Here is a 24,292-nt window from a genome sequence, read left to right on the forward strand (position 1 = left end):
CTTTTCCTTCCTCTCTTTTTTCTATCTGTTTCTCTCTCTTCCTCTCTTCCTCTCTCTCTCCTTCCCTATCACTCTTTCCCTCTCGGCTTCTGGGCAGGTTTGGAAAAATCTGAGTTGATGATGATTTTTAAGTGAGCGATTGCTCACTGCTCAGCTTAAGAGGGAACTATGAATATCAGACCTGAATGCAATACACCTCATTAACCTTTTACCCAAAAAGTAAATTGAGACAGAATATATTCCTGATTTAATGCAAATTATCCAATTAACCTGATCTGATTTTATTTCTATCTTTCTCCAATTTCAAACAACTAATGAAGCAAAGCAGAAGGTATAAGAAGGGTAGATTTCACTGAAATATTTTTTTACACCAATGTACAATTTACTCATGCCAGTTTATAGTGAACAGTAGGCATTGAAGAGTGCAGACTGAAAGGTTTTTGTTTTATAGTCTGCTTCAATTTATTCTATGAAGACAAATAGCACTTAATGCCAATTTTAAACCTCAGTGAACACTGAACAGGCCTGGTGAATAAGGAAATTAGTGTTTTCAGAACTTCCTGAATGTCTTCTCTTGGCTAAAGAACAAAATTTAACAGGGCATGGAACTATTTCATCAATATTATTTCCCCTTCAAGAAACATCATTCAAGGACATCATTCATGCTCCCATGAATTTATACTACTATTACAATGGCTGGCCTATGTCACTGGATTCTTATCAACGTATTGTCTGATACACATAAAAACTGAACAAGCTCCTACCTGAGAGTGTTGATGTAGCTACTCTTAGCATCTGAAACCACAAATAAGGACCCCACGTTAGCGTTGCCTGCAATAAAGAGTTTAATTATTTATTTATGCCACAAATTTTATTTTAACAGAAATCAACTGTACCTCTTTCATTAATATCCCATGTTACCCTTCTGAGTTCCACACAAATATCAACAGAATTCAGATTCCCATCCTGGAATCAATTAAATCAGATGCTTTTTAAAAAGCATTCTTTTTAAATATTAATTATTATTATTATATTATTATTATTATTATTATTATTTATTAGATTTGTATGCCGCCCCTCCCCTCTCCCCATTATAATGTAATATTAGTACATAATATTAATTTAATCCTAATACAATACTAATGATATTTCCTAAATCAAGAAAATATGGATCTTAAAAGGAAATATTCATATTCAAATCTTTTACACCTGTTGATTATGAGCATCAATTTCTACAAGGTGCTCCTATCTTAATATACACTGCTCAAAAAAATAAAGGGAACACTTAAACAATACAATATAGCTCCAAGTAAATCAAACTTCTGTAAAATCAAACTGTCCACTTAGGAAGCAACACTGATGGACAATCAATTTCACATGCTGTTGTACACATTCAACTTTGTACAGAACAAAATATTCAATGAGGATATTTCATTCATTCAGATCTAGGATGGGTTCTTTGAGTATTCCCTTTATTTCTTTGATTTGATTTTCTTTTACTTTCATAGCCATGTTTCATACTGTTCTAGAGAAGCATTTCCCAATTTTTCCAAGTTGGGAGGAGGGGGAAGAGGAGATAGTTTTGTGCGAGGGCAGGTTTACACAAGTGGAGCTGATAAAGTGCCAGTGTCCACCACTCGAGTTGTGCGCATACTCATGCAGCCCAGTTGTTACAAATAGGCCACAAGCCACTGCTTGGTGATCCCTGTTCTAGAATGTTAAGAAACGTTAATTCAGATGTCCGTAGATGAAAACTATTACATTAGAGAAATTCCGTTGGTCCATTTTATGACCTATTTTACACAGTTGTTAAATGAATCACTGCAATTGTTGAATTAGTAATACAGCTCTTTGGTAAATCTAGCTACCCAATTAACTTTGCTTGTCGAAAGATCACCACAGATTATTATTTGACCCAGGACGGGGTGGAATGCTACCAGTTCAGGGGTATCGGTACTGACAGTCATCAGAGGTTCGGAGAACTGGTAGTGGCGGCAGCGTGAGGCTCCGCCCACCCACCCAGACATCACCGTTTTCTTGTTTTTAACCCTCTGCGCATATGCAAAGCCTTCTGAGAATGAAAAAGTGAACGCGACAGTGGCACACACGAGTGTGCAAAGCATGCATTTCCAAACCAGTAGGGAAGGGAAGTAGATTTCACCAATGACCCAGGATACTGCAACCATCATAAAAATGAGTGGAGGGAAGAAGTCGCTCTTACTCCCACTTTTTTGCTTCACCCTCGATCATTGTTTCTCTGAAACGACGACTGAATGGAGCATGAATTGTTAGTTTGAAACAAACTTAGAAAAACCTACTGGATCAACAGAAGGCAGCAGGTCTTTCTTCTCTTGCTGCTCATCATCTTCATCTGTACTATATTCTTCCATGGTTTCACCACTTGCAAAGTGGATAACTCTTCTTGGAATTTTCTTCTTTTTTCCCAAGACACCAAGTTCCACATTCTCAAAACCTCTCTCTCCACTTGTATTTAGCTGTAATAGACATTACAATATATATTGAGTCAATCTTTGGCAGCAGTAGCATATCAGATCATTAATGACTTGAACACAGAGAAAGGTTTATTTTTCAAACTTTATTTTATGTTTGAAGTTGATTTGATTTTCTAAAGTAAACATATCATTGTGTAGGATTGCATAATGCCACAGATTACTAAATGCCAACCAAAATTACAACTGATTAATGTATTTTTGAGAATAATTAATTTTCAGGAGCGTTCATGTAGTCATTCTACAATATTCTAAGCATTAAATCATTTTTAAAAATTTTGAATTTAATGTTAATCAATTTAGTACTGCTAGAGCTATAATTAAAGATTTTGCTCAAGGCTACCAAGTACTGTAATTTCTTACTAAATTGGAATTCAGATTAGAGATTATAGAAGTCATGAGATCCTCGGCTGAAATCTGGCAATATACAATCCAGGCCCCACAGAGGCTTCTCCCCACCTTTTCCGGCCCTGTGTTCTCCCAGGAGATTCCTAGAGAGATCCCTAGAGAGGCTTTTACATTGATTCATATGGGAAAAATTGCTTCTTCTTACAAACTTTTCTACTTAAGAACCTGGTCATAGAACGAAGTTCTTAAGTAAAGGTACCACTGTATTTGGTTGCAATTTTTTTCAGCTACAATAAAGACCAAAACAGAACAACAATTGGAACATTTGCTATATAGTTACTCTGATTTTTATAATTGAAGACAGAAAACATATTTACAAGATATGCTAAGATAAGATTTGCCTTAACTATATACTACAGTAATGTAGCAGTAATATTTTGGTAATCCCCTTCCTTTCACTAAATATTTCAATTATGGTGGTCAGGCATTTGAATTTTTTTTAAAAACCAGAACTGGTTGAAGTCAACGAAGCAATGGAAGTGATGTGCCGGTGCCTGGAGGCTGTTGGGGACTGGATGGGTGTCAACAAACTCAAACTCAACCCAGACAAGACGGAGTGGCTGTGGGTATTGCCTCCCAAGGAAAATTCCATCTGTCCGTCCATTACCCTGGGGGGGGGGGGGAACTATTGATCCCCTCAGAGAGGGTCTGCAACTTGGGCATCCTCCTCGATCCACAGCTGACATTGAAACATCATCTTTCGGCTGTGGCGAGGAGGGCGTTTGCCCAGGTTCGCCTGGTGCACCAGTTGCGGCCCTATTTGGACAGGGAGTCATTGCTCACAGTCACTCATGCCCTTATCACCTTGAGGTTCGATTACTGCAACACTCTCTACATGGGGCTACCTTTGAAAAGTGTTCGGAAACTCCAGATCGTGCAGAACGCGGCCGCGAGAGCCATCGTGGGGCTTCCCAGATTCGCCCACGTGGCCTGCATTGGCTGCCGATCAGTTTCCAGTCACAATTCAAGGTGTTGGTCATGACCTTTAAAGCCCTACATGGCATTGGACCAGAGTATCTCCGGAACCGCCTGCTACCGCACGAATCCCAGCGGCCGATAAGGTCCCAAAGAGTTGACCTTCTCCGGGTCCCGTCGACTAAACAATGTCGTCTGGCGGGCCCCAGGGGAAGAGCCGTCTCTGTGGCGGCCCCAGCCCTCTAGAATCAACTCCCCCCGGAGATTAGAACTGCTCCCACTCTCCTTGTCTTCCGTAAACTACTTAAGACCCACCTATACCGCCAGGCATGGGGGATTTGAGACACCTTTCCCCTAGGCTTATTATAATTTATGTTTGGTATGTATGTGCTGTTTGGCTTTTAATTATGATAGGGTTTTTAGTTTTTTTTAATATTAGATTTGTGCCAGTATAATATTGTTTTTATCGTTGTTGTGAGCCGCCCCGTGTCTTCGGAGAGGGGCGGCATACAAATCTAATAAATTATTATTATTATTATTATTATTATTATTATTATTATTATTATTATTATTATTATTTGGAGACATCATGAATGAGAAATGGGTAGCCTCCCCCAAATTTTTGCTTTTCCCATTCTACTCTACACCCAACTGTAACAAGATAATAAAAGGCCAGGAAACAGAGATGATGGAATTAGAAAGAGTCCACTTTGTATAATGTAGTTTCTTCTTTCTCATTTCTGTGATGGAGACAAGAATTATCCCCTTCTCACCAGGCCAGTGATAGATACTTAGATATACAGACTTAACAGAGACCATTCTCCATACATTCTCAAATTGTATAGCATGCTAGGCATAGCAATGCAATATTTATTGGATTGCACCAATACAAATTATCTTTGGCATCTAAAACTATGGATAATAGACAAATGCATCCAAAATATATGTAAAGCACGCTTGTTTTAGTTTTAAAAGTCACTTCTAATACAGTGATACCTCGTCTTACAAACGCCTCGTCATACAAACTTTTCGAGATACAAACCCGGGGTTTAAGATTTTTTTGCCTCTTCTTACAAACTATTTTCACCTTACAAACCCACTGCCGCCGCTGGGATGCACCGCCTCTGGACTTCCGTTGCCAGCGAAGCGACCGTTTTTGCGCTGCTGGGATTACCCTGAGGCTCCCCTCCATGGGAAACCCCATCTCCAGACTTCCGTGTTTTTGTGATGCTGCAGAGGAATCCCAGCAGGGGAATCCCAGCAGCGCAAAAATGGGCACTTCACTGGCAACAGAAGTCCAGAGGTGGGGTTTCCCAGTGAGGGGAGCCTCAGTGAAATCGCAGCATTGCAAAAACACAGAGGTCCGGAGGTGGGGTTTCGAGGACTTCAGTGTTTTTGTGATGCTGCGATTTCACTGATGCTCCCCTCGCTGGGAAACCCCACCTCCAGACTTCTATTGCCAGCGAAGCGCCCGTTTTTGCGATGCTGGGATTCCCCTGCTGGCATTCCCCTGCTGGCATTCCCCTGCAGCATCACAAAGACACGGAAGTCCGGAGGTGGGGTTTCCCATGGAGGGGAGCCTCAGGGAAATCCCAGCAGTGCAAAAACGGGCGCTTCGGCTGGCAAAAGGGGTGAATTTTGGGCTTGCACGCATTAATCACTTTTCCATTGATTCCTATGGGAAACATTGTTTCGTCTTACAAACTTTTCACCTTAAGAACCTCATCCCGGAACCAATTAAGTTTGTAAGACAAGGTATCACTGTACAGCCATTATATGTACAGCAACTGTTGATACCCGTTTGCCAGGTTTGCACAATTAGGTGAAAGCTGAAACTAGTCTTCATTTAATAATTGAGCAGACTGATTTGTAACAGGGATTTGCTTACAGAGTTACAAGAAATCAAAACAGTGAGTGTATAAATAATACAGTATCAAGAAAAAAATGTGCCTATCAATGTTGCATAAATAAGCAATATTTATAACTATGAAAAACTGGTGCTACTAATAAATCCATCTATTAGTAAGTAATTACATGCAGTATATTAAGTCTAAGAATTTAGAAGAGGCCGTGACAGCTGTCAGCCTTGATAGCTTCAAGGCAGGATTAGACAGATTCATGGATGCCAAGTGTATCGGTGGTTATTGAAACAGATGTCCATGTGCTGCCTCTATGTTGGTTGAGGCAGGCAGGACTCCCTTGAGTACCATTTGTTGGGGGTCAGGGGAAAGGGAGGGTCTTGCCTTCTCTTTCTGCTCAAGATCCCCATGGACAATTGGTGGGCCACTGTGTGACACAGAATGCTTGACTCGATGGGCTTTGGCCTGATTCAGCATGGCTCTTCTTATGTTCTTATTTCTAGATCTTCTAGCTTTGTAAATCAAGATTCGACTATGTCCAAAATTTGTTTAAATGAAGCCTGTGCCCCTAGCCGCTAGCAATGGAAAATACATATATACTACTGATTCTATTTTAAGGCCTAGTTATTTTGTTGGCAAATTAGTACGATCTTGTTGTCTATAGCCTAAAGCTTCAGATATTTATTAAAAAGCTATTTAGATGTTTGAGAATATGGGGTTAAAAAAAATTATCTGCCTTATTACAATTCTATACCACAACATACTGTCAACCTTTTATGAAAAGGTATGGGTAAGTAACAGGATAGAACAACTTTCTATGTGTGTTACAATGTATTAGAAAGCAGATTGTTATTATGAAGCAACACTGCAACAATAACAATTAACTTCCCCCAGTTCCTTCCATTCCCATAGGTACCGTAATCCATACTGATACTGTCATATTCATCACACTATTCTATTTTGAGATAGGCAATGTTGGCCACAACACAGAAAAATTATTATTATTATTATTATTATTATTATTATTATTATTATTATTTATTAGATTTGTATGCCGCCCCTCTCCGTAGACTCGGGGTGGCTAATGGTGAGCAGGAAGCACAAAAAAAAAAAATCAATTCCCCCAGCAAAAAAAAAATTCCCCCCAAAAAGATGGTACCGCAACAGAACCGGTTCTGTGATGTCATTGTGACATCACCAGCGGGTTGCTACTGGTTCAGGGGAACTAGTCCGAACCGGGAGGAACCTACTTCTGCTGCACACATATACTAATTCTGACACTACCTCTTGTTCTTTAAACTTCTTATTTTTCTCTCTGGAAGGCTTCATTAAATCCAATCAGCCTTTACTTTAAAGTCTTTCCCTTCCACTCAACCAATTTATTCTTCCTTCAGTTACTTGTCCTGCGATTTTATCTTTGTTTATTCTCTCTGTATGATTAGGCAATTTCAGTATACTTCTTTTATACCAATCACTTATTTGTTCTTCACTCTATTGTTCCTTATACACACAACACAGTATGTATTTATGGTTCTTGGAAGCTGGCTTGAATGAGTGACATCATAGGCTTCAGCTGAACCCTGGTAAGACAGAGTGAGCTATATAGGTACACAGAGCCTCAGGCCAGGACCCCTTTGGGGGTCAAATGACCGTTTCACCGAGGTCACCTAAGACCATGGGAAAAGACAAATTTTCCTGGGTGTTAGGAACTAAAGCTTCTATTCTGGCATCTTGGAACTATTTTTACAATCTGTCCAATCAGGCATTTACAGTGGGGGTAACCCTCTGACCTTCCTGCCAATTAACTTAAATCTCTGTTGGGAGAATTGGCGCTAGACTTATGGTTGGGGGTCACCAAAACTATATTAAGGAGTTGCAGCATTAGAAAGGTTGAGAACTACTGCAAGTCTAGAGGCTTATCAACTAGTTTTGGATGGGCCTGCACTACCCCAGACAAATCCTGAGTTCAACTTGGGGGTTCTCCTACACTTATGACACTTATGGCAGGTGGCAGTCATGATGATTAGAGTGCCTTTGCACAACTTTGTGTTGTGTGCCAACTGTGCCCTTGGTTTCCCTCTACCACCACTGGATGACATCGCTAGGTCTCACTGTTTCTGCAGAGTAAGGAAGATACTTAGGGATGATTCACACCCTGGCCAGAGTCACTTTCAACTTTTACCATTGGGCAGAAGACATTGAAGCCTGACAAACAGATTTAAAAACAGCTTCTATCCAGGGTCTGTTAGACTCCTAAACACAATCACAATCTCTCGATGTATATATGGAAATATATAACTAGTCATCAACACCCCACCACCACAAATTATTTGTACAAGGATTATTCTCTATACCAGTGTTTCCCAACCTTGGCAACTTGAAGATATTTGGACTTCAACTCCCAGAATTCCCCAGCCAGCGAATGCAATTATAAACAAACATTTATTACAGCAACCAAACTTCCAAAAATTACAAGATTCTCCCATGGACTAACAAGCAAGATTCCTCACTTGATTACAACATTCAGAAAGTCCTCAACTTATGACCACAACTGGGCCGAAAATGTATGTTGCTAAGTAAGGTGGTTGTTAATTGAACTTCGCTATTTTATTACTTTTTTGCACTCTTGTTAAACAGATCACTGCACTTATTACGTTAACACACAATCATTATTTCCACCATTAACTTTACTTGTTGGAAGTTGACTGGGAAGGTTACAAATGATAATCACATGACCCTAGGACAGTGCCCATTGCCCAATGCCTGAATTTTTATTGTGTGACCATGGGGATGTGGCAACAATCCTGGGAAAACAGATAAACCTCCAAGTGTTTCAAACAACTCTCTAAAACAGTGGTTCTCAACCTTTCTAATGCCGTGACCCCTTAATACAGTTTGTCACTGCTAGACTTATCGTTGTGGTGACCCCCCTCAACCATATGTCTAGCACCAAGTTGAACTCAGAATTTCTCTGGGGTACTGCAAGCCCATCCAAAACTAGATGATAAGCCTCTAGATTTGCATTGGTTCTCAACCTTTCTAATGCTGCCATCCCTAAAACACACACACAACATATAACATATAACATGTGCTCAGTGATTGTGCCCACCACCAGACAATCAATCATACCCCACCACCAGTTGGGGATATTTCTTGTATAAATCATTTAAACCCAAGAGTGAAATATTTCTTTACATATTATAGAGTGATTCCAACTTTTTTCTTATAGCTTGGTCTCGGATCCTACTCGCCATATATCGTCTTACCTTAAGACCTTAATACAGTTCCTCATGTTGTGGTGACCCCCAACCATAAGTCTAGCCAATTCTCCCAACAGAGCTTTATGCAGATTGGCAGGAAGGTCGGAGGGACACTACCACTGTAAACACCTGATTGGTCGGATTGTAAAAATACGCTCCAAGGTGCCAGAATAGAAGCATTAGTTCCTAACAGCATGGGAAATTTGTCTTTTCTTGTGGTTTTAGGTGACCCCATGAAATGTTTGACTCCCAAAGGGGTCCCGACCCCCAGGTTGAGAGCTACTGCTCTAAAAGGATGCAAATGACCAGCTGTCTGCAAGCAATGTAAACCCTTCCATTCCCCACTATACTGTCAGAGTTGGAGAAGCTTCTTGGATGAGAAATTAAACATCTTCAAAGGCAAAAAACAAGAAAGTCCAGCTGCCTCCTAAAAAAGCACCTTTGGGATAACCATCACCTGGATGACTGAGAATCTTTACGGAATGCCACAAAACCCAATCATGTCACTTTTTTTTCAGCACCACCAGTGAAGGGCTACCGGACCTTTTACTACCATACTGTGGCTGTGGCTTATGCAGGACGCCCTAAATTTACTTTCAACATCTTTCAGTGCAAATTGGGTGCTCTGGGGTGGAGCTCCATTTTCGCTACCCCACTGCGTCGTCCCCCCCATCCAGGCAGCATCCCACCCGAGTGCCATTGTTAACTTTGAACAATCACTAAACGAATGGTTGAAAATCGAGGACTACTTGTACATCCTTACAGAAGAGATTAAATTTGGAAACCTGGAACCCCTGGAGGCCTGAGGATAATTTGAAAGAAGCAGATCTTTCACAAAAGCAACCCCCGGAGTCCCCCCCTGGAGAGGGGTGGCATACAAATCCAATCAATCAATCAATGGCTAAACATCAAGCACACAGATTATGTTTTAAGAAGCCTGGGTTATTTCTTTTTTTTTTAAAGCATCTTCACTTCCTTAAGCAGGCCTGACCTGGAACTACATTAACTGCTCCCACCCAAAAAATAAAAGGGGTTATATTTGACTTCTTTTTTATTATTGTGCTATTGTATTGTATTTTTTTATTGTTGTAAGCCGCCCTGAGTCCTATGGGATTGGCTAGAATAGAATAGAATAGAATAGAATAGAAGACATCTTTATTGGCCAAGTGTGATTGGACACACAAGGAATTTGTCTTGGTGCAGATGCTCTCAGCGTACATAAAAGAAAAAGATACATTTGTCAACAATCATGAGGTACAACACTTAATGATCATCATGGCATAGAAGTCAAATTAAATTAAATTAGGTTAAATTACATTACATTAAATTAAGCTAAACAACACCCGCCATGCAACCCCTCACAACCATCCTGTACGCCCGTCTTCTCCCCTGCTCGATCCTTGTCCAGTCGCGTTGAGCTACAGCTCCCACCTACAGGATTATAGTAGGCAGGAAGACCAACCCATGCTCCTTTTCCTGCGGTCCCAAAAGCCGGGAAAGATCCCGCTCCTGGGCCTCCCCTCGCCTCCTAACCCAGAGGAACAGAAGAAGGAAGAAGCTTCACCTCCGTCGCTCCTTGCGCCGGGAAAGATTGAGGCGTGGCGAATTTGAGGCAGGCGACCCACGGATTTCCTGGGTGGGGAGAGTGAGACTCACCTGTTCCTGATCCATGGCGTAGGCGGCGGCGGCAGCGGCGGCAGAAACTGGGGCGCAGTATAAGGAAAGGGCAGAGAGCCCCTGCTCCATAGCTCAGCCCCCCCACCCCACCGCCTCTCCCGTTTCCGACTGAGACCTTCCCCGCGACGATCGCGCCAGGCAGGCCAAAACCCTCCTCCGGGGCGGAGGCCCTGGGAAATGAGCTCACAGAGGCCGGTTCCCGGCGCCGGTCACACCCCCGTCTGGGTGGTTGCTAGGATTCCTGGTAGAACTAAGGTGCCCCCGCGGCAGGCGTCTGGGGAGCCAGAGGAGGGGGGGGGGCGCCTATTGGTGACCGAGAGAGATGGGAAGTGGGGGGGGGGGGGGCTGTCGCCTGACAGATCCAGATCCGGGCCTTCGCTCGGCGAAAGCAACGAGGCGCGTGACCGTCCCTGGGTGGAACGTCGTGCCGTAGCTCAGTGTTTCCCAACCTTGGCAACTTGAAGAGATTTACAGTATTTATTTATTTATTTATTTATTTAGTTAGTTAGTTAGTTAGTTAGTTAGTTAGTTAGTTAGTTAGTTTTAGTTAGTTAGTTTTAGTTAGTTAGTTTTAGTTAGTTAGTTTTAGTTAGTTAGCTAGTTAGCTAGTCTAATACAAATGAGGGTTTTAGTGGGCACTGTATATATATTTATACACATAGTAAAATACATGATGAAGGTTATAGAGGAGATACTCATAGTAAAACATATCTAAGAAAGAATAGAAAAGAAGGTATAGTAATAGAACATATCAACGGAAGAATAGAAGAAGAGATATAGGAATAGAAGAAATGAATAGGAAATATAGGAGAGCAATAGGACAGGGGACGGAACGGAGGGCACTCTAGTGCACTTGTATTCACCCCTTACTGACTGACCTCTTAGGAATCTGGATAGGTCAACCATAGATAATTTAAGGGTAAAATGTTGGGGGTTTGGGGATGACACTATGGAGTCCGATAATGAGTTCCATGCTTCGACAACTTGGTTACTGAAGTCATATTTTTTACAGTCAAGTTTGGAGCGCTTAATATTAAGTTTAAATCTGTTGTGTGCTCTTGTGTTGTTGTGGTTGGAGCTGAAGTAGTCGTTGACAGGCAGGACATTGCAGCATATGATCTTGTGGGCAATACATAGGTCTTGTTTAAGGCGTCTTAGTTCTAAGATTTCTAGGCCCAGGATTGAAAGTCTAGTCTCGTAGGGTATTCTATTTCGAGTGGAGGACTGAAGGGCTCTTCTGGTGAAGTATCTTTGGATGCGAATGCTGGCTGGGGAATTCTGGGAGCTGAAGTCCAGATCTCTTCAAGATGCCAAGGTTGGGAAACACTGCCGTAGCTTATAAACCGGTTTCAGAAACTTTTCCCACCCGCGCTGAAATGAGACGACGGCCGCGGAGGTGGAGCTCTTGCCTCTCACAATCAGAAGGTTGTGAGTTGGGCCCGAGGGTCGAGGCAGGTGTAGGGCATCTCCTGTTTGGTCACGGGGGTGGGCTAGAAATCAGGAGTAGGCAAAGTTGGCTCTTCTATGACAAATGGACTTCAACTCCCAGAATTCCTGAGCTAGCATGATTGGAGCAGAGATTCGGGGAGTCATAGAAGAGCCAACTTTGCCTACCCCTTCCAATGATGTTAATCTGTATCCCGACCTCATCTCCCCCCACCTCTTCAATTTAAAGTTGCTGCCGCACGAATCCCAACAACCGATTAGGTCCCACAGAGTTGGCCTTCTCCAGGTCCCGTCGACGAAACAATGCCATCTGGCGGGACCCAGGGGAACCATCTCTGTGGCGACCCCGGCCCTCTGGAATCAGCTCCCCCCAGAGATTAGGACTGCCCCCACCCTCCTTGCCTTTCGCAAACTTTTGAAAACTCATCCTTAGCTGTCTTGACTATGTATGGTGTGTCTGGGTTGTATAATAGGGATCTTAAAAACCGTTTTAACATTGGATTTGTATATGGTTAGGTTTATTGGATTTATATGCCGCCCCTCTCCGCAAACTTTTACTTGTTGTATATGATTGTATATGATGTTTTACTTGTTGCGAGTCATCGGAGAGGGGCGGCATACAAATCTAATAAATTATTATTAGTAGTAGTAGTATGCAACAAATGATATGCAAAGAATGTCTTGGAAATGTTGTAAAGTATTTGTTGTAAAGTATTTGATACAGGATTTAAAGCTCCGAAAACAACTTCTGACAAAGAGAGGGGATGTATAGAACCCCTCTTTTATGTTCCATGTTTGTTTTGCCTTTTGTACTGTCACTATGCAAAATTTTAACTTATACATATACGTATGTATGTATATAAAATAAAGTCGCTGTCATCTTTCATTAGCCCACACATCCCCTTCCAATTTATATTAATATTGTTTCCTGATTGCTTATTTGTATCCTACGACAATTTTTGTATCCTACCTCATGATTCTTGACAAATGTATCTTTCCTTTTATGTACACAGAGAGAATATGCACCAAAGACAAATTCCTGGTGTGTCCAATCACATTTGGCCAATAAAGAATTCTATTCTATTCTATTCTGGCAGCTTCAGTGAAGGGCTACCAAAAACTTTACTACCACACTGTGGGCATGGCTTATGCAGGATGCCCTGCATTTTCTTTCAACATCTTTCAGTGCAAATTGGGTGCTCTGGGGGTGGAGCTCCATTTTTGCTACCCCACTGTGTTTCCCCCCCCCTCCCGTTGGGGCAGTAGCCCACCCCTGGGCGGCTTCAACGAATTTTAACTAGTCACAAATGATGACAGACTTCAAGGCCACTAATAGTTGTAAAGCAAACGCTAGTAAATGACATTTCCATTTACCTACTGGCCATTTTAGATTGCTGTCCTTGCCTCGCATTGGAAGATTCCAAATCTTTTTTGAACTCCAGATCTTCTCTGGTATAAAGCTGCTAATAACCAGAGCTCACATTTTTCAACCTGGCTGCTTCCCATGAAGCCATCAGATGTCTAGACTGGTGATGTTAGTGTGGATAATGAAATGTCTGCAAGAAAAGAACCAAGCTCAGAGAGCACCAAGGACCCCTTACAGACTTGAGATTTGAAAACCTATGTTTAAAATTGCTGGATTAAACAATTATTTCACTATACATGCCCCCGGTGCCACCCTATTCCAGGCAGCCAACAGGTATTCAGCTGGACTGTCCACTAGGGAGTCCGGTATCACCCCATGGTCCTTCTTGAACCCTTCAGGGTCCATTAGTCGCCTGGGGCAGAACATCTTAATTGATTCTGCCTCCCTGCAGTGGGGGAGTAGCATCCTAAAGTCTAACCACAGCAGGAAATGATCTGACCATAACAAGGGGAAAAAAATCTATACTCCTTAATTCCAGATCATCTCTCTGCTGCCCTGAGAGGAACACCAAGTCAAGTGTGCCCCCCCCCCCCTATGAGTCGGATCCTGAACTATTTGGGTCAGGTCCACGGTTGTTATGAAAGCCATGAACTCCTGAGCCATATCTGAGGGATCGCCAAGTGACAGCAAATTGAAGTCCCCCCAGCACCACAAGCCTGGGGAACTCCACCACCAACCCGGTTACCACCTCTAGTAGTGCAGGCAGGGCTGTTGTAACACAGCTGAGAGACAGGTATGTTAACAAGGCCAACTGAACCCGAGTCCAACCTCAAGAGGAGAGACTCACACCCGACTATCTCTGGGGCAGGGATCCCAGGAGGACAAAGACTTTTCCGGACAATAACTGCCACTCCCCCACCCCTTCCCTGGAGTCGCTGCTGATGTAAAACCTGAAACCCATCTGGGCAGATCTGTGAGAGGGGAACATCCCCCTCTTGGCCCAGCCAGGTCTCAGTTATGCATGTCAGGTCAGCCTCCTCCTCCAGAATTAAGTCCTGAATGAAGGGGGCTTTGTTAACAACAGACCTGGCATTAAGCAACAGCAGCCTGAGGCTGTTGACATCCCAAGTCACCAGGTAGGAGAGGGGCCGGAACAAGTAATCGCTTTGAAACAGTGAGTCCTAGCTCCCCGAGAACATCTTACCCCTTTCTTGCCATGCCTACCTCTCCCAGTTACAACCGTAATATTTCAGCTCTCAAGCATCTCTCTATTAGCATTTTGTTAATCCATCTGGTATTGATTTTGAAGAAAGCCAAACAAATTTTTCAGATAATGTGACAACATTCTATTTTATATCAATGGATTTAGTCAAAGTTGTGTTCAAATGTTTTTGCTTTCTATATGAGTAGTATTTTTATTGTGGGTGGATGTAAAGAACAAAGGATTTGACGTAAACACAGCATCATAATTTAGCCTGGAACTGAAGTTAAACCTGAAGATATAATTTATCTGAATGCCCCCTGCAACAAATTTATACAAAGAACATTTGCTGGAGACAATGGCTCTTCCAAATTGCCTGATAGCAAACTATCAGGAAATAAGACATATCATTTTATTATTGCTGCCCAAACTTACCTCATGGGAGGTTAAAACTGTGAAGACTGAAATTCATTCTTGAAGCACACGGTCAACAGTAAATACGTACTTCCTTGCAACAGACTTATTTCTAAAGTTTTTGTAAGCACAAAAATCAGCTCTTAAATTTACAACCAGGTAAGTTTATTTTACAATATATTTGTGACAAACTGGCATTGACCAAAGATCTGAATTGTTTACAAATATAACGGTTGCCATTTGAAATAATTAAAAAGTTCCTCTAAATATTAAATTTATACATGATTTATTTTTAAACAGGTCCAAGAAAATATTAAACCTGAAACATTAATAAACTGAAGTCAAACTAGAACCACTTTCTAGACCTAAAGACTGGAAAATCTCCAAACTGATGTTGTAGAAGTATAATGCTGCACTAAAGTTCTCCACAGCAGAAAAGGAGATCTCATTCTTTTTATAAATACTCCAGCAAATAATGGTCAATCAGTTTATTAAGGCTGCTTTTACATGTTATTGAATCCCATCATGCCTTTTATATTTCCAGCAGCACCCTGTTGAAACTGGCGCATCATTGACTGCAATCCTGCCATGCCACCTGTAATGAAATATTAAACTAAAATGTTTAAATGTTACATTATTTTTCTACTGCTTCTTAAACAGCAATCATTCATATCTCCTTGATTCAAACAGCAATCATTCAGTATCTCCTTGATTCAAAACCAGTTGCAAAGAACATTTAGTGGAACAATGAAGTGCCCATGCAAACTAGAATGCATAAACTCTTGTACATTTTTTGAATTCCAGACATTATGATGTATAAAATGAAATAGGGAAAAGGGAAAAAAGAAACCACTTTAATATGTAGGTATGGTACATATTAAGAAAATACAGGAAAATAAATGAAACCATAATGGGGGGGGGGTTTATATCTAGCTCTCAAATGTTTACTGAAAAATGTGGGGGGTTTTATTCCATCATACTGCAACACATACTGAACCATAAATATAATTTTGACATAGCAAAATGGCTGGATTCAGTCTCTAAGAACTACAGAAAGTTGTATTCAAATATTTTATTAAACTGTTAGGAAGTAGTACCTTTCCAGCCCACTCCTGCAGCAAGAAAAAGCATAATTACCCATATGATGAAGAACTCTGGGATCCATCATCTTTGCCATCTGTTGGTTCAGTTTTGCCATCTGGGATGGATTTACATTCTTTGACATATCTCCTCCTTAAAATTAAAAAAAAAAAAAGCAAAGAGGAGAGAAGAGAAAAAAATTGTAATGGAGTATTTCAAAATAGCTCAAAGCACTAGAGAGAAGATTCCAGATGATGGGCTCAGCACAAGTTTGAAAGCTCAGAAGATTAAACTTCTGATCCCTGTGACTGACCCAGATTGGATCCTACAATATTATCCTAGGACATGTATACAGTATTGTTCTTAATATTTTAAAATAGTAATGAAAATTCTCTTAGCCTCTTCTGATTGGTATCTGGCAATGAAGCATTTCAAATATTGTGCAGCATTAAAACCAGCCTCATAGTCTGAGTGAGTGGTTGCTAGAGATAGCAGTTCCCACAAGCAAATATTGCAACTTTTCATATACAGTATTTAATATCGATAATGATAGTTTTCTGAAGAAATCTCAGAAAATACTTTTCTTTCTGCAACAAATGTGTGTAGACTAGCTATTATTTCTAGAACTAATTACTACATAATATTTCCATTAAATATGTTAATAGCTTTTCAAAAGTTAACCTATATGTACCAAATTTTAACAAAGCTAGAAATTATAAATTAGTTTCTAAAATGTATGGGCTATATCCATCAATGACATGCAGTAAGACTTCATGTCTCTTTTTCCTTTTTATGTGCCTCTCAATCAATTTTTATTAAGGTCACAGATCAGCATTACATGACTTTCAAATCTGCCCCATGGAGGATTCTTCAATCTTTTCAGGCAGATATGTCATAAATCCTGAGGAATGTAACGAAGAAGACATCTGTCCCACCATTAAATGCTGTTTTTCAGCAGATGGATATTTTGGATTCACTTCTATGAGTCTAGTATTAAGCAGCTGAGTCAATCCAGAATTCCCAATACAAGTAGTCCTCTACCTACAACCACAACCGAGCTTAAAATTTCTGTTGCTAAGTGAAACAACTGAGCCCAAAGTTTCTGTTGCTAAGCGACATAGTTGTTAAATGAGCTTTGTCCCATTTTATGACTTTTCTTGCCAGTTATTAAAGGAATCCCTGCAGTTGTTAAGTTAGTAACACGATTGTTAAGTGAATCTGGCTTTCCCATTGACTTTACTGGTCAGAAGGTTGCAAAAGGTGATCCTGGGACATTGCAACTGTTATAAATATGAACCAGTTGCCGAACATCCAAATTTTGATCATGTGACCATGGGGCTGCTGCAATAATCATGTGTGTGGAAAAACAGCCATATCACTTTTTTCAGTGCTGCCATAACTTTGAACGGTCACTAAATGAACTGTTGTAAAGCTGAGAACTACCTGTATATGCAAAGATAGTAGATATTCAAAATATGCATTGATTCTTACCTTTAAAAAGCCCTTTAATGCCTCCCATCTTTTTCACCATTTGGGCAAATTTTGTGTACTGTGTCAGGAGTTCTTGGACATCTCTAGTTGAAACACCAGAACCTCTTGCTACTCTTTGGATTCTTCCTGGTTGCTTACTGAAAACTTTGGCTCCGTCTGTACTATCTAGTTCTACAATTAAGAAAAGCCATGGATTAAAACAGAAATTATTCATGGATAATAGTGTCAAAAAGTTGAGATGTCAATTTAATCAACTTTTTAAAAAAGATACCGTATTTTTTGGAGTATAAGACACACTTCCCCCCAAAAAAAGAAGTGCGTCTTTTACACCAATTGTAACTTTTCTTGAAGCTTTCCCCCCCAACCCTAATGATATCCTAATGATCTTCCCGGCTTTCAGGATTCTTTTCATTGCTACTCTGAAGACGTTTTTTTCCAGCTCTAAGTCTTTGCAGGCTTGTTTTCATTGTTACTCCCTCCGAAGGTTTTTTCCCCCCCAGCCCTAACCAGGGGATAAAATAATGTGCTGAAGCTGACCAGACTAAGGACACTAGCCAGATTTATACCTGGTAGGTAGATCCTCCCCCCCCCCAATTTTCCTCCCCCCCAAAAAAGGTGCGTCTTATTCTCCGAAAAATACTTTTCTCAAAATTCTGTACCTGATTGGTACTGTTCTATAGCTTACATAGTCATAAACCAGTTTTAAAAATGAAGCAAATACTAGATTCAATATAATTAATAAGTTTGTAATTAAATCTGCTGAAGAAATTAAGAGTATAGGTTAGGATTTAATTTGTATTAGTGAAGCTCCTAATAATAAAAGATGGGGTATCAAATTGATACCCTATATTTGTTTAATCCAGAAGCAAATCTATACTCAGGTTGGTTCCCCCTCCCCCCCATTAAACAAATGGAACCTTCTAGCCATAGAAGGGAAAATCTGAATCCTGCTTCAATGTTTAAATCATAATGAATCACATGGTATGTTTGTGTGTATGCTTACTTTTAATAATGGGGTTTTTAGTGTTTTTTAAATTATTAGATTTGTTGTTACATTGTCTTTGTTATTGTTGTGAGCCGCCCCGAGTGTATGGAGAGGGGCGGCATACAAATCTAAATAATAATAATAATAATAATAATAATAATAATAATAATAATAATAATAATAATAGAAAAATATACAAATATATGTTTTGGGTTCTTCATTATTTTGACAATAGCTTAAACAAGTTTCAACTTTTGTCATTCAGTTATTCTAGAAATGTTACCTTGATCATTCATACTATCCATTATCGTCATCAGTTTTTTTAACCGTGCCATTGATTCCTGTTCATTGCCTTTACTCATAAAATCTGTTCCGAAACCAGGGATCATGCCCTAAAATAATTTCAAAAAAAGTGTTAAAAGCTACTTGGAAGTGAGCATTAATGCATTAAATGGTTTTTAGATAACTAATCTCATTATAGTTACCAGTATTTGACTGAAGGGTCCCATTTTCATGATGTTTTGGAACTGTTCATACATATCTCTCAATGTGAATTGACCTGAATGGTTAAAACATTAAACTCTAAATATTAAACTTGTACACTGTAAAATAATATGGTTCATCCTATCTTTCAAAACAAAATAGACAAGACAATTAAACTGTCAAATACTGCTATGTTAGCAAAGCTTGAGGCATGGCTTACCATGTTTTAGTTTCTCTATGAGAGCCTCGTTGTCATCTAATTTCAATTCATTTACTTTATCTATCAATCCTTCAATATCTCCCATGCCTGTAATATAAAATACACTTCTTTAACAACTCAAACATAATTTATTATGTTTATTATCATAATTTATATTTATTATCATAATTTATTAAGAGGGGTGAGTGGGTAAAAATCAATTTTAGCAATTAATTTTTTGCAGTGAGCAATACATACCAAGAAGTTTACTGATAAAAGGCTGAGTTTTAAAAGGTTCAAAGTCATCTATATGTTCGCCAGTTCCAATAAAAATGATTGGACTTTTAGTTGCAGCAACTCTGTAGTAAAACACAGGTTTATACTTTAGTATCTTGCCTCAAAACGAAAGATTTAAGAAAGGAATAGAATATCTCTTGTGCATTAAATTTTTCAAATTTGAAGAATTCGCTCAACCCTGATAATTTAAAAACTCAGTTTTTCCTTCCACTTCCAACAAAATACAGTAAGCAGTGAAGAGACAGTAGTTTTTCTTGCTTCAAGTTCCCCAAAAAGCAAAGCTAAAAGAGCTGGAAAAATCTATCAAATGCAGGATGAACTCTGTCTTTTCAGAACTCTTTATTTTCTGCAGCTACAGTGATCCCTCGATTTTCGTGATCTCGGTTTTCGCGAAACGCTATATCGCAATTTTTCAAAAAATAATAAATTAAAAATATGTCCGCATTTTTTTTGCTATACTGTACCTCTCTCTCTTCCTTCCACTCTTCTCTCTCTCTTCCTCTCTCACACTCTCTTCCTCCCTCTCTCATCTCTTTCGGGGGGGGGGCGGCGGGTGGGCGGGTGCCTACGGGGGACGGTGGCCGCCAGCGCTGGACTCGGCGGTGAGAGGGGCGGTAGCGGCGAGCGGGCGGGCGGGCGCTTACGGGGAACGGTGGCCACCAGCGCTGCTGCAGGAGGACTCGGCGGTGAGAGTGGCGGTAGCGGCGAGCGGGCGGCGGGCGAGCGGCAAACGGCGGCCGGGCGGGTGAACGGGCGAGCGGCAAACGGCGGACAGGCGAGCGGCAAACGGCGGCCGGGCGGCCGGGTGAACGGGCGAGCGAACGGCGAACGGTGGGTGCTGGGTGGGCAGGGGCAGCCGGCATTCAAAGCAATCTGTCGGCTTCCGCACTCTCGTCGCTCCCCGCCTCCACCATCTGCGCATGCGCGGCCATGGGGAAAAGGTGCGCATGTGCAGATGGTGTTACTTCTGCACCACTATATTGCGAAAAATCGATTATCGCAAGAGGTCTGGGAACGTAACCGTCGCGATAATCGAGAGATCACTGTATTTATAAGCACCACACAATATTGTTTGGTCTACTATTAAGTAAAAATTACTTACGCACTCAATGCTCCTCCTCCCTTGGCATGGCCATCAAGTTTAGTCACAATTACAGAAGCAACATCAACTTTATCTTTGAAAGCCTTTGCTTGAGCTTCACAGGCTTGACCGATAGAGGCATCCATCACATATACTATATTATCTGGTTGCTGGAAGCAATGACCCAAACAAAGGGAAACAGAAATTAGGAGCTCTTGTCCTTGCTCCAGTGTAAAGTAGTACTAAACTGTAGATCATGTTAAATATCTAAGTGGTATATTCATTTCATTCAAGGAGATGACAATGATTTGCTTCATGAAAATGTACATTTATTCTAAATTTCAATTATGTCAATGTGTAATTATCAAATCTCAGTTGGAAAGCACTTTCCATGTAAGTAAATAAATCTAATATTCAATCCTTTGTGTCTTCAGGTGGTAGTGGGGACATCTTGGAGAGCTGCTACCAGTTATTGTAGGTGATTTGACCTAAAAAAAACATTTATCTATTTCAAATTTTGGTTCAATTTTTAATTTCTAGAAAAAATGGAAATCCTACTTTTTGTCTTTGTGCTCATAACACATTTTATTTTACAGGTAGCCCTTGCTTATCGACAAATCTCTTGGTGACTTTTCAAAATTACAATGGACCCCCCAAAAGGTATTACCACCCAGATTCAAAATTCTGATGTCTACTGAAAAGTTCAGTGATCACATTTTGGACACTCAGCAACTCGCCCACATTTGTGGCTATTTGCAGTACTTCGCACCGAGGTGACTGCAATTTACAATACCCCCCCCCCCCCCAAAAAAAACACCCCTGGTCTTTACTTCTGGTTTCCAGCAAAACTGTCCATTGTGAACAATGACTTTGCTTAACTATCATGACATTCACTTAATGACCACTGCAACATATTATAAAATTGGGATGGTTACATGATGATCAGACTGCTCCCTCAATTTGAGGTTCAATTGCAGTGATAAGGCAAGTACTATATACATTAGCAGTATATAGTACTCTAGCCTCAGTATAATGAGTTCTATGTTAGACCTTGAAGAGTGGCCATTTTGAAAGTTGCTTCACAACGGTTCCAAATTCATATAGAAATGAATGCAGTTAATCCTATGTACCCATTTTGTAGTCTCACTGAATACAGATGATAAGTTGGATAGCATATTTATTTAACAATTAATTAGATATGCTTATAAAAGTGCATTATATACATATTTTACATCTGCTGTATACTGAAGATATTAGTATATAATGTTAGAACAGGAAATGATTCTATAATCTCCTGATATAACAATACCTGAAAGTACAGTGTTACCTCTACTTACGAACTTAATTTGTTCCATGACCAGGTTCTTAAGTAGAAAAGTTTGTAAGAAGAAGCAATTTTTCCCATAGGAATCAATGTAAAAGCAAATAATGCATGTGATTGGGGAAACCACAGGGAGGGTGGAGGCCCTGTTTCCTACCAGGAGATTCCTAGGAGGCCCCACGGAGGCTTCTCCCCACCTTTTCCGGCCCTGTTCCTCCCAGGAAATTTCTAGAGAGGCCCCCAGAGGCTTCTCCCTGCCTTTTACGCTTACAGTTTCAGAGACTCGTGTTTGTAAGTGGAAAATGGTTCTTGAGAAGAGGCAAAAAAATCTTGAACACCCAGTTCTTATCTAGAAAAGTTCGTAAGTAGAGGCGTTCTTAGGCAAGGGTACCACTGTATATTTTCAATTCAAAATAGCTTATTGGCCACATCCAAACTGACTTTCATTCATGTATCAATATTTCTTTGCTCCATTCCATACCAACCCAAATCTGCTCCCCCCAAAAAACAATTATTTTTCTACAGCGGATTTGTGAGGCATGCTGACAAATGATCATCAACCAATACTATATTTGCTTACCATTCAAGAAGCATTATACAGTTTGTAAAGTCTAGAATAATTTTCATTCAGCAGTAGCCAAACAAAACTTACTATGGCATTAGCAACTTGCAACATTTCTTCAAACAAAGTGTCTTCCTGCTTGTGCCGACCACTTGTATCAACTATTATTATCTCAAAGTTTTCATTCTTAAATTTTTCAACACCTTCTGAAGCAATAATTACAGGATCCATCTCTGTGTAACTAGTTAACAGAAAAACATACACTTAAAATAATGTGAAGTTATAAAATTATTGAGAAGCGGGTAATAAGCTACGTAATGGGGAAAGCACATTTCATCACTACAGGCAAGGAAGGGAGGGAGGGGGGAAGCCATAATGTTGTTGTTGTTGTTGGTTGTGGCAGATAAGACTCATTGTATCAGTCAAGAATTACCAAGGAACATATTCTGAATATCTCACTAGTTACCACTACTTTTTTCTCTATAAGCTGACAATCAAGACTAATTTATTTAAATGAAGAATTCCAATAAATTTCATTGATTTACAGTTTTTATCATATAAATCAACATGTAATGTGCATTCATGTTGGTACTGCATATTGTAATATATTATATGAATCTAGCTATTATGACCAAAATTAAAATACAACAGAGGGAGAAAACACTAATTTCAAATCATTTTGAACACAAACCATCTCATTAGAATATCCTGTTTCAACCAGAAGACTGCAGTTCTGAGCATGAAATGGGGTAATTTTAAGGTCAAAGTTTTTTCAAACCATTTCCAGAATGCTCAAACAAACTTGCATAAGATTAGAACAATTATGTTTTGTGGAATTACATACTTGTTGAAACAGTTTAAAATCAAACATTTGGGGTACCCCTGCAGTGTGGTAGTAAGAAAGGACTTGAAATAAAGCTGAGTTTTTGCTCTTTTGAAACATTCATGTATCAGATGAATTTTCTGTATTTTTTTTTCATAGACAAGCCGATAACAGATATTGAATAATTTTCAAATTATTAATGTTCACTGTTCATTTTTTTTCTTTAACTGAATATTCAGTTTAACTCCAAAATTTCTGATACATATTGATATACACACAAGCACATACACAAACTTTAGAATGCATCCCATAAATATGGAATAGGCTGGCCTTTCCTTCTTCCAGAGAAACTACCGAGCTTGCTAAACAGAGGTATTTTGAACTGTGATAATACACAAATTAATTTACTTTGGTTTAAGACTCTTTACTATTTTTTTTAAGATCTCTGATAAATATGAACCAAGACAATATCATAATAATGTTCTAGCTTTATCCAACTATATCTATGTAGTGAACTTCCAAAGACACTGTCTCAAAATGGGATAATCAATGTTTATAATTATTGGTATTATACATACCTCCCATAAAATGGAATTCTTGCTTTTGTGGCATTCTGTTTTAACTGATCAAAAGCACCTAGAAAATACAAGCATTGTTAGCCATCTTCTAGGACATACACATCTATCAAAAACAAAGTAACTAAAAATAAGTAACTAAAGTAACTAAAAAAAGAACTGCACCTGCTCTGTAAGTGTCTGCACATATCAAACATGTCTTCCAGCCTTTCTTCTGGTAATAATATGCCAACTGTTAATTTAAACAAAAGCAAGACATAATCTTATAAGCTATTATTAAAAACACTTTTTTTGCTTTAATTCATTTGAAGTTGCATATACAAAGACTGAAATATCTAT

The 24,292-nt window shown here is 39.8% G+C and overlaps 1 protein-coding gene across 2 annotated transcripts in view; it reads right to left on the reverse strand.

Moving 5' to 3' along the window:
* SRP54 (signal recognition particle 54) overlaps positions 1-24,292 on the reverse strand; it is a 54,671-nt gene that overhangs the window by 12,300 nt on the left and 18,079 nt on the right. Inside the window, exons 6-16 of one of the 2 annotated variants that reach the window (XM_070755579.1) lie at positions 24,119-24,185; positions 23,957-24,014; positions 22,646-22,796; positions 20,694-20,842; positions 19,553-19,653; positions 19,316-19,402; positions 19,098-19,171; positions 18,896-19,004; positions 17,628-17,798; positions 16,194-16,289; positions 15,200-15,651 (exon numbers count right to left, since the gene is read on the reverse strand). In XM_070755579.1, coding sequence (XP_070611680.1) covers positions 15,560-15,651; positions 16,194-16,289; positions 17,628-17,798; positions 18,896-19,004; positions 19,098-19,171; positions 19,316-19,402; positions 19,553-19,653; positions 20,694-20,842; positions 22,646-22,796; positions 23,957-24,014; positions 24,119-24,185 — 1,155 coding nt within the window. In that variant the 3' untranslated portion in view covers positions 15,200-15,559. Of the gene's footprint in view, positions 1-15,199; positions 15,652-16,193; positions 16,290-17,627; positions 17,799-18,895; positions 19,005-19,097; positions 19,172-19,315; positions 19,403-19,552; positions 19,654-20,693; positions 20,843-22,645; positions 22,797-23,956; positions 24,015-24,118; positions 24,186-24,292 lie in introns of those variants that run through there. The other variant, XM_070755590.1, reaches the window with a different exon arrangement.

The sequence above is a fragment of the Erythrolamprus reginae genome, chromosome 1, assembly GCF_031021105.1.
Source record: "Erythrolamprus reginae isolate rEryReg1 chromosome 1, rEryReg1.hap1, whole genome shotgun sequence".
In the NCBI taxonomy this organism is placed as follows: domain Eukaryota; kingdom Metazoa; phylum Chordata; class Lepidosauria; order Squamata; family Dipsadidae; genus Erythrolamprus; species Erythrolamprus reginae.